A 13279-nucleotide genomic window follows, 5' to 3' on the forward strand; every position below is an offset into this window, starting at 1 on the left:
CCCCCTCCCCGTGTCCTCAAGTCCATTCTCTAGTAGGTCTGCGTCTTTATTCCCGTCCTGCTCCTAGGTTCTTCATGACCTTTTTTTTTTTTTAAGATTCCATACATATGTGTTAGCATACGGAATTTTTTTTCTCTTTCTGACTTACTTCACTCTGTATGACAGACTCTCTAGGTCCATCCACCTCACTACAAATAACTCAATTTTGTTTCTTTTTATGGCGGAGTAATATTCCATTGTATATATGTGCCACATCTTCTTTATCCATTCATCTGTCGATGGACACTTAGGTTGCTTCCATGTCCTGGTAAATAGAGCTGCAATGAACATTGTGGTACATGACTCTTTTTGAATTACGGTTTTCTCAGCGTATATTTGGCAATTATTTTTTGTATATGACACCAAAAGTACAAGCAACAAAAGCAAAAATGAACAAGTGGGCCTAATCAAACTAAAAAAACTCTACACAGCAAAAGAAATAATCAACAAAATGAAAAGCCAGCCTACAGAATGGGATAAAATATTTGCAAACTATATATCTGAAAAAGGGTTAATATTCAAAGTATGTAAAGAATGCATACAACTCTATAACAGCAACAACAACAACAGAAATCCAGTTTAAAAATGGGCAGAGGGACTTCCCTGGTGGCACAGTGGTTAAGAATCTGCCTGCCAATTCAGGGGACACAGGTTTGATCCTTGGTCCAGGAAGATCCCACATACTGCGGAGCAGCTAAGCCCGTGCGCCACAACTACTGAGCCTGTGCTCTAGAGCCCGTGAGCCACAACTACTGAGCCCATGTGCCACAACTACTGAAGCCCGCATGCCTAGAGCCTGTGCTCTGCAACAAGAGAAGCCACCGCAATAAGAAGCCCATGCACTGCAATGAAGGCTAGCCCCTGCTCTCTGCAACTAGAGAAAGCCCGTGCAGCAATGAAGACCCAATGCAGCCAAAAATAAATAAATAAAAAATAAAAATGGGCAGAGAAACTGAATAGACAGTCTTAACCATTGGACCTTCAGGGAATTCCCTGAAGAATTTCTTAATGGGGGAGGTCATGGTGGAATTAAGCCTCCTGAGTGAAGAGGTGTTTATTCCCTGTAGAAACTGAAAATGTTGCTCCAAGTTTGTGCAACTGAGCTTTCTTATGTCCATATGGGAAAATCTATAAAAATTGTTAGTAAGTCCTCCAGAGAAAGATTCTCCCAAGGCAAACAATTCAGTGTCATCTAATGTTATAAAATCAGTGCATTGAATCACTGAGTTGTATTTATGGGAGGGTTTCTTAACTAAAGAAGTGAAACATCTGTTTAAATGGGATGAAAATCAGAGGCAATCATTAGGTAAGGAACTGGAGATTCTGCTTACATACCTGTCAGTGAGTTTACCATTTATAGTTCTTCTTGCTGATAATTGGAGATGCCTATCAGTGCTCATGTAAGAATGCCAACTACTCGGCCTTTCACATTCACATCAAAGTTTGAGTAATAATTAGAGCTATAAGTAGTTTGCTTGCACTACTCATTAATTCATAAAAGTTTGTAGCTGGCGTGGAAAGTGGTCATAAATAAGGCCAGTCATGGAGAAAGATGAAACCCAGAGGAGGAAGTGATTTGCCCAAGGTCGTACAAAAAGTTAACATTAGAGCCAGAAGAACATGGCAGTGAATGTCAGGCCAGCATTTGTAGTTTGTGTTAAAGGGAAGAGGTGGGGCTTCCCTGGTGGCGCAGTGGTTGAGAGTCCGCCTGCCGATGCGGGGGACGCGGGTTCGTAACCCCGGTCTGGGAGGATCCCACATGATGCGGGACGGCTGGGCTTGTGGGCCATGGCCACTGAGCCTGCACGTCCGGAGCCTGCGCTCCGCGACGGGAGAGGCCACAACAGTGAGAGTCCTGCGTACCACAAAAAAAAAAAAAAAAAAAAAAAAAAGCCATAAAGGGAAGAGGTGGAGACTTTGGGTTCCGTTTTTTTCTTTTTTTTTTTTTTGCGGTACGTGGGCCTCTCACTGTCGCGGCCTCAGGCTCCGGACGCGCAGGCTCAGCGGCCATGGCTCACGGGCCCAGCCGCTCTGCGGCATGTGGGATCTTCCCGGACCAGGGCACGAACCCGTGTCCGCTGCATCGGCAGGCGGACTCTCAACCACTGCGCCACCAGGGAAGCCCTTTTTCTTGTTTTTTTAATCTCTCATGAAGACAGCAACTTAGATTTGTTTTCTAACTTTATCAGCCCCAGAAGTGTGTGTGTGTGTGTGTGTGTGTGTGTGTGTGTGTGTGTGTGTGTGTGTGTGTGTGTGTGTGTGTGTGTGTGTGTGTGTGTGTGTGTGTGTGTGTGTGTGTGTGTGTGTGTGTGTGTGTGTATTTTTTGGCCACTCCGTGCAGCCTGTGGGATTTTAGTTCCCCAACCAGGGATTGAACCCGAGCCCTTGGCAGTGAGAGCGTGGAGTCCTAACAACTGGACAGCCAGGGAATTCCTCAAGTTTGTATGTTTTTAATAGGATACTCAAAATTTTCTTATTTTCAAAACTAATTTGGTTTTATACACCTGGAGCTTAATACATACTTTTGTCTACTAGAAATGGTCCTTAAAAAGGGTTGTTTTTTTTTTTTCCTGTAGAGTTCACTTTACTAATTTTGGGAGATTTTTTGATATCCAAAATATAACTATTAAAGTTAATATAGATATTTGATTTTAATATATTGCTATGACCAAATTCAGTAAATCGACTTACCTTTTTATTCTTTGCTATTGTCCTAATGATCTGAGCTCAAGACAACATTACATTGTCTTCCACTTGCTTGTCCTTCTGTCCTCCTGGCTTCCTCATGTAACTACAGTGAAATTCTGCTAGTTTTCAAAGCACCCTCCAAAGGCCAAGTCGAGTACTAAAATGTCATGGAATACTTTTGATTTCAGCAAGCCAGCCTTCCCCCTTCCACTTAATGGCCCTTCTAACCATGACATCCTGCGCTTATGGTTGTTCACTCTCGCACTCCATTCAGAAGTAATATTTCCCTGTTTAAATTTCTAGAATACTTACTCTGACTCTGGTTTCCATTAAATGGCAGCCTGAGAAGTGGGTGTTTTATTTTACTGATAAAAGGAGACTCTGAAGGTTCGGGGAGGGAGGATGATCTTATTTTGGTTGAGGTATGAGGGATAGGTTGGAGGAGAAGTTACAAAACCTGGAGAAGCCAGTTAGGAAAACATTTAACAATGGGGGGAGTTTGAAGGGGGAGGAAAAGAGGCAGTGAGCTGGAGCAGTGTCAGTGGTGATGAACTTGCTGAGCCCAGAGGGACTCCAGATTTTAAAGATCCAAGCGTCCAACAGTGAGTAGGATGCTGGGGACAGGGGAGAATTGGTTTGGGTGACTGGAGGGGAGATCAGGGGAGAAGTGAGGTGCTTTGCCCAGAGAGGGGCTCAGGAAGAGCAGCTGAACTGGTAGGAAGATGGTCAGCTCTGCCTGGGGCTGACTGGCCCCTAGGACTCAGGCAGCACGTGTGCCTTCTACGTGCTGCCCACCCACCACTATTCCAGCTTTCCTTCAGCCTGGCTGCCATATGAATGGAGGGGAAGCCTTGTAGCCAGCAGTTTTCCCTGAATAAATCAGAGAAACACGCATGTCAGAGCCAGAAGAGATGTCCTGGGTTATTTTCCTGCCCGCAACCACACCGGGGAACCTGAGTGCAGAGAGAAGCAGAGACTCACCTTGGAGGTATTAGCAAAGTCAGGACTAAAGCTCAATCTGCCAGTCTAGTGGCAGAGGCCCCCCCCCCCACAGGGGGCCTCAAACTTCTATAGAAGCCATGGATTAATTCTGGGACTCTCTATTTCTTTGAATTTGATTTATTTTTCCTTCAGACACTGTATTCCTTAAGGGCAGATTCTGGGTTTTCCTAATTTTAATATTTATTATTCCATCTCTTCAATAAATATTGGTGTAGCGTCTATTATATAAGTTAGTATCTACTCTAGGCTCTGAGAATACAATGCACACCTGAACAAAGTTTCTGTCCTCCTGGAGCTTACATTCCAGAAGGGGGGGGGTTAAATAATAAGCATAAAACTCAAATAAATATGTGTTATTTCAGTTGGTGATGAGTTATGGCAAAAAATAAAACAGGGAGATGTGGGACTCAAAGAATGCTGGTGTAGGGGGGAAGAGAGAGAGTTAAACCACAGGATCAGAAAGATAGAAATGGCATTTTTATAGCCTTGGTAGCTACTTTATGGTCACAAGGATAGTCCATGGAGAACTGACCTCTGAACTTTCCCATTCAGGCAAATTTCAGTATAATTAGGCAAATCCACTCTGACCAGAAACCAGTGTGCTTAAAGCAATTTACTTATGTTCATCTGAGATAAGTGCATTTAAATTCAACCCCTTTTTAGTGTTTCTGTATTTGTTGGGGTGTATTATTCATATATTTCATTCTAAACAAAGTATTATAAATGCATTTTGAACCTTAACATTTATCGTAAATACTCACCACATTTGTTTTAGTTTTGAATTATTAGTTGTAATTTTTTCTGGATATTTTTTGCTTTTTGTTTATTTGAAGCACTTTATTTGAAAATTCATATATAAACATACAATTGAAAAGAACAGAGATGCATACATCAATGTAATAGACAATAGATTCTAAGTAATATAATGTCTGTTTGTGTTTTAAGGAAAGGATTAATTTTCCACCTGGCAAAAAAGTTGCCAGAGAACACCTGCTGTTATTTTGTACTTTTGAAACAAGATTTCTGAGCCAAAATTCTTCACTTCTTTATTTGTGTTTGAAAGATTCACTATTCCAGTAACTGGCCATTCTCAAAATTTTCAGGTTGATTTGTCAAAATGAACTCATCATTATATCTTCTGTCAAGAATATCAGACTTGAACTCTCAGCTTTTGGATTGTTACTTTATAATTTACGTACATGGTCCATAAAAACAATATACACTCCACTGCTGAAATGAAAAGGCAAAACCAAAGCTCTGTGGTTGAATTCATCCTCTCGGGCTTTTCTAATTTTCCTGAACTCCAAGGGCAGCTCTTTGGGGTTTTCTTGGTTGATTACCTGGTGACTCTGATGGGAAATGCCATCATTATAGTCATCATTTCCCTGGAACAGAGCTTATACGTTCCCATGTATTTGTTTCTCCTGAACTTGTCTGTGGTGTATGTGAGTTTCAGTGCAGTCATTATGCCTGAAATGCTGGTGGCCCTCTCCAATGAAAAAAAAGTATGATCACCTTTGCAGGCTGTTTTGCACAGACGTATTTCATTCTTCTTTTTGGTGGGACCGAATGTTTTCTCCTGGGGGCAATGGCTTATGACCAATTTGCTGCAATCTGCCGTCCTCTGAGCTACCCAATGATTATGAACAAAGGGTTTTCATGAAATTAGTTATATTCTCATGGGTCTCAGGGATCATGGTGGCTACTGTGCAGACCTCATGGGTTTTTAGTTTTCCCTTCTGTGGCCCCAATGAAATTAATCATCTTTTCTGTGAGACTCCCCCAAGGCAATTAATCATCTTTTCTGTGAGACTCCCCCAAGGCTAGAGCTTGCATGTGCAGACATCCTTTTATTTGAAATCTATGCATTCACTGGCACCGTTTTGATTGTTATGCTTCCTTTCTTGTTGATACTCCTGTCTTACATTCCAATCCTCTCTGCCATCCTGAAGATGTCATCAACCACTGGGAGGCAAAAGGCCTTTTCCACCTGTGCCTCCTATTTCATGTCTGTTACCCTCTTCTGTGGCACAGCCAGTATGACTTACTTACAACCCAAATCTGGCTACTCCCCAGAAACCAAGAAGCTGATGTCCTTGTCTTACTCACTTCTTAACGCCTCTGCTGAATCCACTGATCTACAATTTGAGAAACAGTGAGCTGAAAAGAGCTTTGATGAAATTATGGCTAAGAAAAGTGGATTTATATACATTCTGACTATGCTGAGAAGCCATGTGACATTTGGTCAATGCTGGACTGAACTTTATTTAAATTTAATAAATGGTAGAAACAGTTTGCATTTCTTGGTACGAATATGTTTGATTTTTTGAGTTCTACAAATCTGATAATATATTAGGGCATCTTTATATATTAATGTTTTTATTCTTTTTTCATAGATGCATAATATTCCTTAATATTAGGTATAACACAGTTTCTTCAAAAAATTGTTTATTGGTGGCCATATGGGTATGTGTTAACTTTTTGTCTCTTTAGAGAAAGCTAAATAAAGAAACTAGTTTTTTACATTCAGAAACATTGTTGCTTTAATTTCTGCAGAATAGGTTCCAGGCTTTTTTCCTGCCCATAGACTCTGACCTTCCTTTTCTCAGAGCGCTTTAGAAAACTTGTAAGCACACATTCTTTCTCTTCCTCCTTTGAAACTACCCCTGTCATGAAGATACGAGAAAGTTTATTTTTCCTTTGGGTAGCCATTTAGCAAGCACAAGTATCTTATGGTTTTCCTCCTTCCAGCTTTTAAAACCCTCCTTCCAGGGTTTTGATGGATCAAATAAACTGTGAGTTTGCCAACTTTCATCAATAATACCAAAATTACTTTAAAAAATGATGTTAACAATTTCAGATTGATTTGGAAAACCCACTCTGCCCCACTGACTGGTTTGAGCTCCAGGAAGCCAACAAATAGATGAGCTTTTTATTTTTTGAGTGAAAATATGTCCATGTGTAAGTTGAAAAGAACAGCTATTTATTGAGAGGACCACACTGGTTCTATTCAAGGACCTAAAGACATTATAATCCACAACTGGATTTCATCTGGTTATTTTAGAATATATTCGTCCATTGTGTTACTATTTTTGAGGGTCATTTATCATACTGCTTTTACACTTATAAACCATTGTTTTGGAAATCTGGTCAAATTTCTGTTATACGGCAAAAATGCCCTCAACATTTGTCAAACAATATATGAATTTTTTTCTTGTAGAACATAAATATGATAAATTGTGCCTATTTTCTATTATCCATGAATCGTTTCAATCTGTGTGTAGCTTTCCCAGAAAGAATAGACACTGTGACAAATATAATACTTCATTCTTGCTTCTTATTTTAATATTGCTAGTAGGCAATAGAAAGTATCCAACTCATTGAACCTACATCAAAGGAGCACCACCATTCATTTATGCTTTGGGTGAGATAAAAAAGAGGTTGGAGCATTTTCTCTTTATGAAACATTCCTTTTGATGGAAAAAAACTTTTTTCTTTATATTCATACCTACCCCTGCCAAAAATGGTAGTGGAGTGCAAATCTGATTCAACTTTCAAAAAAATCAAAACAAAACAAAGAAATTACATTAGCAGATTTCCTTGTGGAAAATATCTGAATGCTGTATCATAATGTTCTCAGTTAGACATCAAAGGAGCATCAGCAAAAAACTTTGATTGAATCTCATCCCTTGATATCCTGAAATTTCTTTCTCATAGCTCTTAAAAGGACCAATTAAGTAAGGCTTATCTAAAACAAACAAGCAATCAAGTGAAACTAAATAGTTTCCTTTTAATCATTCTTTAGTTCATTTGTTCATTTATTGATTATATAAACCAATTTTTCTTTTTAAAATGCCTGTATTTTAGTCTTTTTCCCAGTTTTGAGATATAGTTGACAAATAAAATTGTATGTATTTATAGTGTACAAAATGATGATTTGACACACATATACATTGTGAAATGATTACCACAATCAAGTTAATTAACACATCCATTACCTCACATAGTTACCTTTTTGGGGGGTTTGAGAACACCTGAGATCTACTCTCTTAGCAAATTTCAAGTATACAATACATTATTGTTGACTGTAGTTACCATGTGGTACATTATTCACTTTGTAACTGAAAGTTTTTACCCTTCCACTGAAATGCCCACGATCGCGAGACCCCTCCACAAGACCACCAGAGTCGAGAGTCAAAGCCAAACGGCAAGGGTCATTTATTGCAGGTTCGAACCTGGACCTCTGCGCACTCGTTGCCGGTGGCGCTAAGAGGTCCCGATGGAGTTTAGTTCAGCTCTTTCATAGACAGGTACAATCAAGTTCGGGACTTTCCAGGGGTGGGGAGTACTGATTGGTTAACCTTTAAACAGAGACACTAGTCGCCGTCTGATTGGTTGGATGATTACAAGGGGGGGTCAGCAAGCGTAGTTACAGAAGCGAGAGCGGCTGGTTAAGGTTCGGTTTCCTGAGGTTTCGTTTCTCAATTGGAAATACTTAAGACGGGGCCATGGTTACAAAAAGAAATAGTGCAAACAGGAAAACGGATGCAGCCCTAACAGCGCTGCGGCCTCCACCAGCCCAACGGCAGGGCGGCGGGAGGCTGTGCGCCCAACTCCAGGCGGCGCTCCCAAATGTGGCAACCCAGCGCCGCGCCCTGGAAGGGCCCTTTCTCGGCCCTTCTCCTCAGAAAAGAAACTCCAGGAAAAGCACAGACTGAATGCAGGGCGTCAATTCAGTCTTATTCCCACCAAAGTAGAACGCAGTCCCCTCACCACCAAAATCTCCCCATCTCCCCACAACGTCCCCCTTACCCCGCCCCAGCCAGCCCCTGGCAACCACCATTCTACTCTCTATTTCTATGGGCTAGACTTTTAAATGACATGAATTCTCTAACCAAGATGGCCTTCACAGTCCCCCTCAGCTTGAGTAAACTTTAGACAGGCTTTTTTCCTGCCCATAGACTCTGACCTTCCTTTTCTCAGAGCGCTTTAGAAAACTTGTAAGCACACATTCTTTCTCTTCCTCCTTTGAAACTACCCCTGTCATGAAGATACGAGAAAGTTTATTTTTCCTTTGGGTAGCCATTTAGCAAGCACAAGTAGCTTATGGTTTTCCTCCTTCCAGCTTTTAAAATCTCTCCAGCTCTTTGTTTCAGCAGAGGTTGAGTCAGTCTCTCTCCCCTGTTGCAATAATCTTGAATAAAGTCTCTTTTGCCTGTTTAACTTTGTCCAGTACAGTTCTTAGTTTGACAGCTCTTTAAATATTAATTTCATATAGAATGAAAACTGAAAGAACTGAAACTACCACCCCACCAGGCAGCTTACAGTATACCTGTACCCAGTTTTATTATTTCACTGTCTTCATAGCATAACTTTACTGTTCCCGGAGACTCTTGACTGACAGGGCCCCAGGCAAATAACTTGATTGTTCAGTTCAGTAATTTCCCAAAGACCTACTAAGTCTTCAATAGGGAGCATGAACAAACAGTGGATTCCCCAAGACTGTTCCAACCCCTCTTCTCAAAACTGAGACACCACAGTAGGTGAACAGTCTGGAAGGCCCAGTCACTCAAGCCCTGAGGCCATGAGCTGGTACAGCTTCAGTTTCACAGCGTTCTGTTGATCAAGCAGGGACAGAGCTCTTTTATTTACTTATTATTAATTTACTTTTTATTGATTGATTGATTGATTTGCTGTGTCGCACTGCTTGTGATCCTGACCCCAGATTGAACCCGGGGCCGGGCTGCAGCAGTGAAAGCGCCAGGACCTCCAGGAAACTCCCAACTGAGCTCTTTTTAAATCATTTAAAATCCTTCTGAGGTTTTAACAAAGGGTTTTACCACCACTCCCCAGATTTGATCTTTGCCCTAAAGCCATTTCTTTCTTTGAACATTGTTTTTTGTTTGAGACTGGAAGTGAGAAACAGTTTTATTTTTGAATCTAGCAAGTCCTGGCTCCTTTCTGTTTTCTTTAAATTCTGCTGAAAAAGTTAGTAGTTTGTCCTTTAGTCCATTTTTCTCTCCTAGTATTTTAATATATGCGGCTGAAAGAAACAAGTTAGCACTTCTGATATTCTGCCTGGAACTCTCCTTAGATTTGCTACTTTATTGGTATATTTTCTATTTTCTACATGGTTCCAAATTACAGTTTTGCTAACTATTCTGCCAATACATCATTTGGGTGCCCTTTTATCCAATGTCCAATATCATTTTCCTCACTGTCTTGTTGTAACTGAGCAGGACCCCATGGGGGCCTTCTTGGGACAGGCCTTCCCCCATATCCTCTGCTTTAGCTCCTCTCTGAAGTACCTAGATAATAGTATTTGATGCACATTTCCTGAGTTGTTTTGCAAATGTATAAAACTCCCCTCTCCAACAAATGGAAGATGTTAACTACTTGATGACCATGAGCACATAGCCCCAGGCCTCCTGGAGCCTAAGGACTGATAATGTTAACCTCTGTGACACCACTCTGCTACCTCACCATCAGCCAGTTAGAGAATTGTGCACAAGCTGATCACATACCCCACGACTCCCCTCCCTCGCCTGGCTTTTTAAAAGTGCTTTGCTGAAACCCTTTGGGGGTTTCGGGGCTTTTTAGGGCATGAGCCACCTCATCTCCTTGCATGGCCTTGCAGTAAACCTTTCTCTGCTCCAAACTCTGACATTTCAGTTTCTTTGGGCTCACTGTGCGTCAGGCACACGAGCCTGTGTTAACTTTGTTAAAAAACAAAACTTCACTTGAGTAAATTTGAAGAACTAACTGTTTTTATCCATCCGTTCATGAATGGGGTAGCGTCCCATCTAGCAACTAGAAGGGCACTCCGAGGGGTTGTACAAAAAGGATAGTTTTTATAGGAAAAAGAGTGGAGCAAGGGAGCTATTAGCAAAAGAAAAGAAAGGATTATTTTTAGGCCAGGACATCTTTTTTTTGGAGGAAGGGAATAGCAATGCACATTGCCTCTTTTTCCTCGGCAGGAGGTTGGGATGGAGAAGGCCCATATGACAGATAACCTCTGTGGACTTAAAGAAAAATGCACAGCATGAGAGCTGTGAATTTAAATTTTATTCAGGGTCTTACTGAGGACTCTAGCCCGGAGGCACTCAGTAGCTCTGAGTCAACTGCTCCAAAGAGGTAGGAGAGAAGCCAGTATATGTATGACTGTTTGACTAGGAAAAACATACGGTCAAACATACATCTGGGTAAAAGATTACTGCTAATCACAAAGAACGAATATCTCAAGTTAGTGATTTTAGTGCTTTTCTGTGTATGGGAAGATGCAAGAATCTGGGGTCATTGAAATTCCTCCTGAGGTACACGTCTTAACTATCTAGGGGCCCATTTATCCAAAGCACGGGATATCTCATCCTGTTCTTTCCATCCAGAATTCCCCTCAGGGTGCACAGGGTCGGTTGCAAAGTTGCAGCAAACAACCCTTTATATAACTGGATGAGGAGTGACACTCTTTGTTCTTTTTGTGTTTACATCTCATAGGTTCTGACCAGAAAATCCAAGCTGGCTGATTAAGATTGCGTTTCCGGCAAAAGTCAAAAGCTGCAATTAAGTTAGGTATTAAATCTAGGTTTGTTTTCATGGGCTTTAGCTAAACTGATGCCATTTTAGGCCTGTGGCTTTTCTCTTTAATTGTTAAGTCCTACCTGAACAATCTCCCTAAAACCCTTCAAACCCATTAGCAGTATCCTCAAGACACCTTTTGATTCTGCCCTTTGCTCCCATCCTGGAGCCAATGTCAACTTCTAGTGTTTCATTATAGTTGCATTGATGATGTGATATTTGAATTAAGAATGGAAGGATGAGTGCTATCTTATTTGTATAGGGCCAATTTTGAGTGTGGGAAGCTTATACAAAGATACTGGTGGGAGGGAGAATGACCAGTTTGAGAAAGGGAAAGAAAGCCATTAATATTTATTCACCAACAGTTGTTGAATGACTTCTATGTAACAGGCACTGTGCCAGGTGCTGGGAACACAAAGATAACAAGATAGTGTAATGAGAGAGACAACTATTGTAGGGAAGCAGAGTTTGTCACCCCAAAATATGTCTCTTTGGCATATTAATTATTTTAAGCTGGTTATTTTCTAAGAAACCGCAGATAGGGGAAAAGCTGAAAACCCAGAAGGAATTACTCTTTTGTAAGAAACATTTGTAAGGGAAATCTCCATCTGTTAGGGTGCTTTCCTGGCTGTACCTGGAAGAAGAGGATGACCGAATCTCTAGAAACTCTTATAATAGACCAGGCAAGGATTTAAATCTGCATAACAATGCAACCCTACCCTTGTTTACTGTGCTTTTCCTGGTAAGCTCCCATAACTGACTCTCCCCACGCTCAACATCCTTTTTTGTCTTTAGCTGAGGATGGTATTTAAGAGGAGGGCTTTGGCCATTTTGATGAGTTGCTCAGTTCTCCTTGGGTCTCTCCCATGTATATATGTTATTAAATTTTTGTCTGATTTTCTCCTGTTAATCATGTCAATTTAATTCTTAGACCAGCCAGAAGAGTTTAGAAGGGTATAGGAAAATGTCTTCCTCCCGACTCTATTAAACAAACTTGCACTTTAAAATGTCTTTCTGGCTGCTAAGTAGATAATTGATGGGAAGTTTTCAAGAGTGGAAATAGGCAAGGAAGAGGCAATTGCTATAGCACAGGCGAGAGTGATGTGGCTTGGGCTAGGACAGTGGCAGTGGGAATGGAGCAGTGTGAAGGATTGTACCCATATTTCAGAAGTCAAATTGCAGGATTTCGTAATGGATTGTATGTGGGGGGCGGAGGGGTAGAACAGAAAGAGGTGTCAAGGATGAACTCATATTTCTGGTTGGAGCAGAGTGGATGAGGGTTCTGTTTTTTTGAGATGTGGAACACTGGAAGAGAAGACTTTTTGGGGTGAAATCCAGTTTTGGATGAGTAAAGTTTGAGATGCCTGTGTGAAATCAAAGTCAAGTAGATAGCTTATAGGGATATATAGGTCAGGCTCAGAATGGAGGTCTGAATTAGGGAAACAGCTACAGGGCACCAGATAGAGAGGAATTCATGATTCAGGGAGGGTCTTAAAATGGAGAGACTGCAGAATCAATTTCCATGGAAAGAATCCAAAAGAGAAGGAGATATACTGAACCAGTGTGGCTCAGGCTTTGTGTTGATGCGTTTCTATTTGAGGAAGAGATAGACACAAATGGATAAAGTAATAACATGGGTAACAGAGAAAGCGTGAAGTTACAGGGATTCCAGGGACCAAGGAATTCATATTAGGAGGTTGGGGGACAGGGAACCTGGGACAGAGGAGGTGGATCTAGGAAGCAGCCTCCAGGCACTAAATGAATGAAAGCTCCAGGAGAAATTGGGTTAATTATGCCAAAAGATGGACTAACTTCTCACTGTCATCTAGTGACTCAAGCATGTAATTGCTATAATCTCAGCCCTGAAGGTCCAGGGAGCTAAGCTTGTTCATGGTTCATCAAATCATCCCTAATGAACTCACAGAATGTAATAGAATCAATCACATCACAGTGGATTTGGGCAGACAGTAAATGC

At 41.1% G+C, this 13279-nt stretch overlaps 1 protein-coding gene across 1 annotated transcript; it reads left to right on the forward strand.

Moving 5' to 3' along the window:
* The first annotated feature begins 4964 nt into the window (after window positions 1-4964).
* Window positions 4965-5946, forward strand: LOC132525264 (olfactory receptor 10A3-like). Its single transcript, XM_060157801.1, is given in 5 exon segments — window positions 4965-5228; window positions 5231-5381; window positions 5384-5516; window positions 5552-5840; window positions 5842-5946. Coding segments are annotated over 5 exon segments (942 nt in total).
* Window positions 5947-13279: the final 7333 nt, after the last annotated feature.

This window comes from Lagenorhynchus albirostris, chromosome 9 (genome assembly GCF_949774975.1).
Source record: "Lagenorhynchus albirostris chromosome 9, mLagAlb1.1, whole genome shotgun sequence".
In the NCBI taxonomy this organism is placed as follows: domain Eukaryota; kingdom Metazoa; phylum Chordata; class Mammalia; order Artiodactyla; family Delphinidae; genus Lagenorhynchus; species Lagenorhynchus albirostris.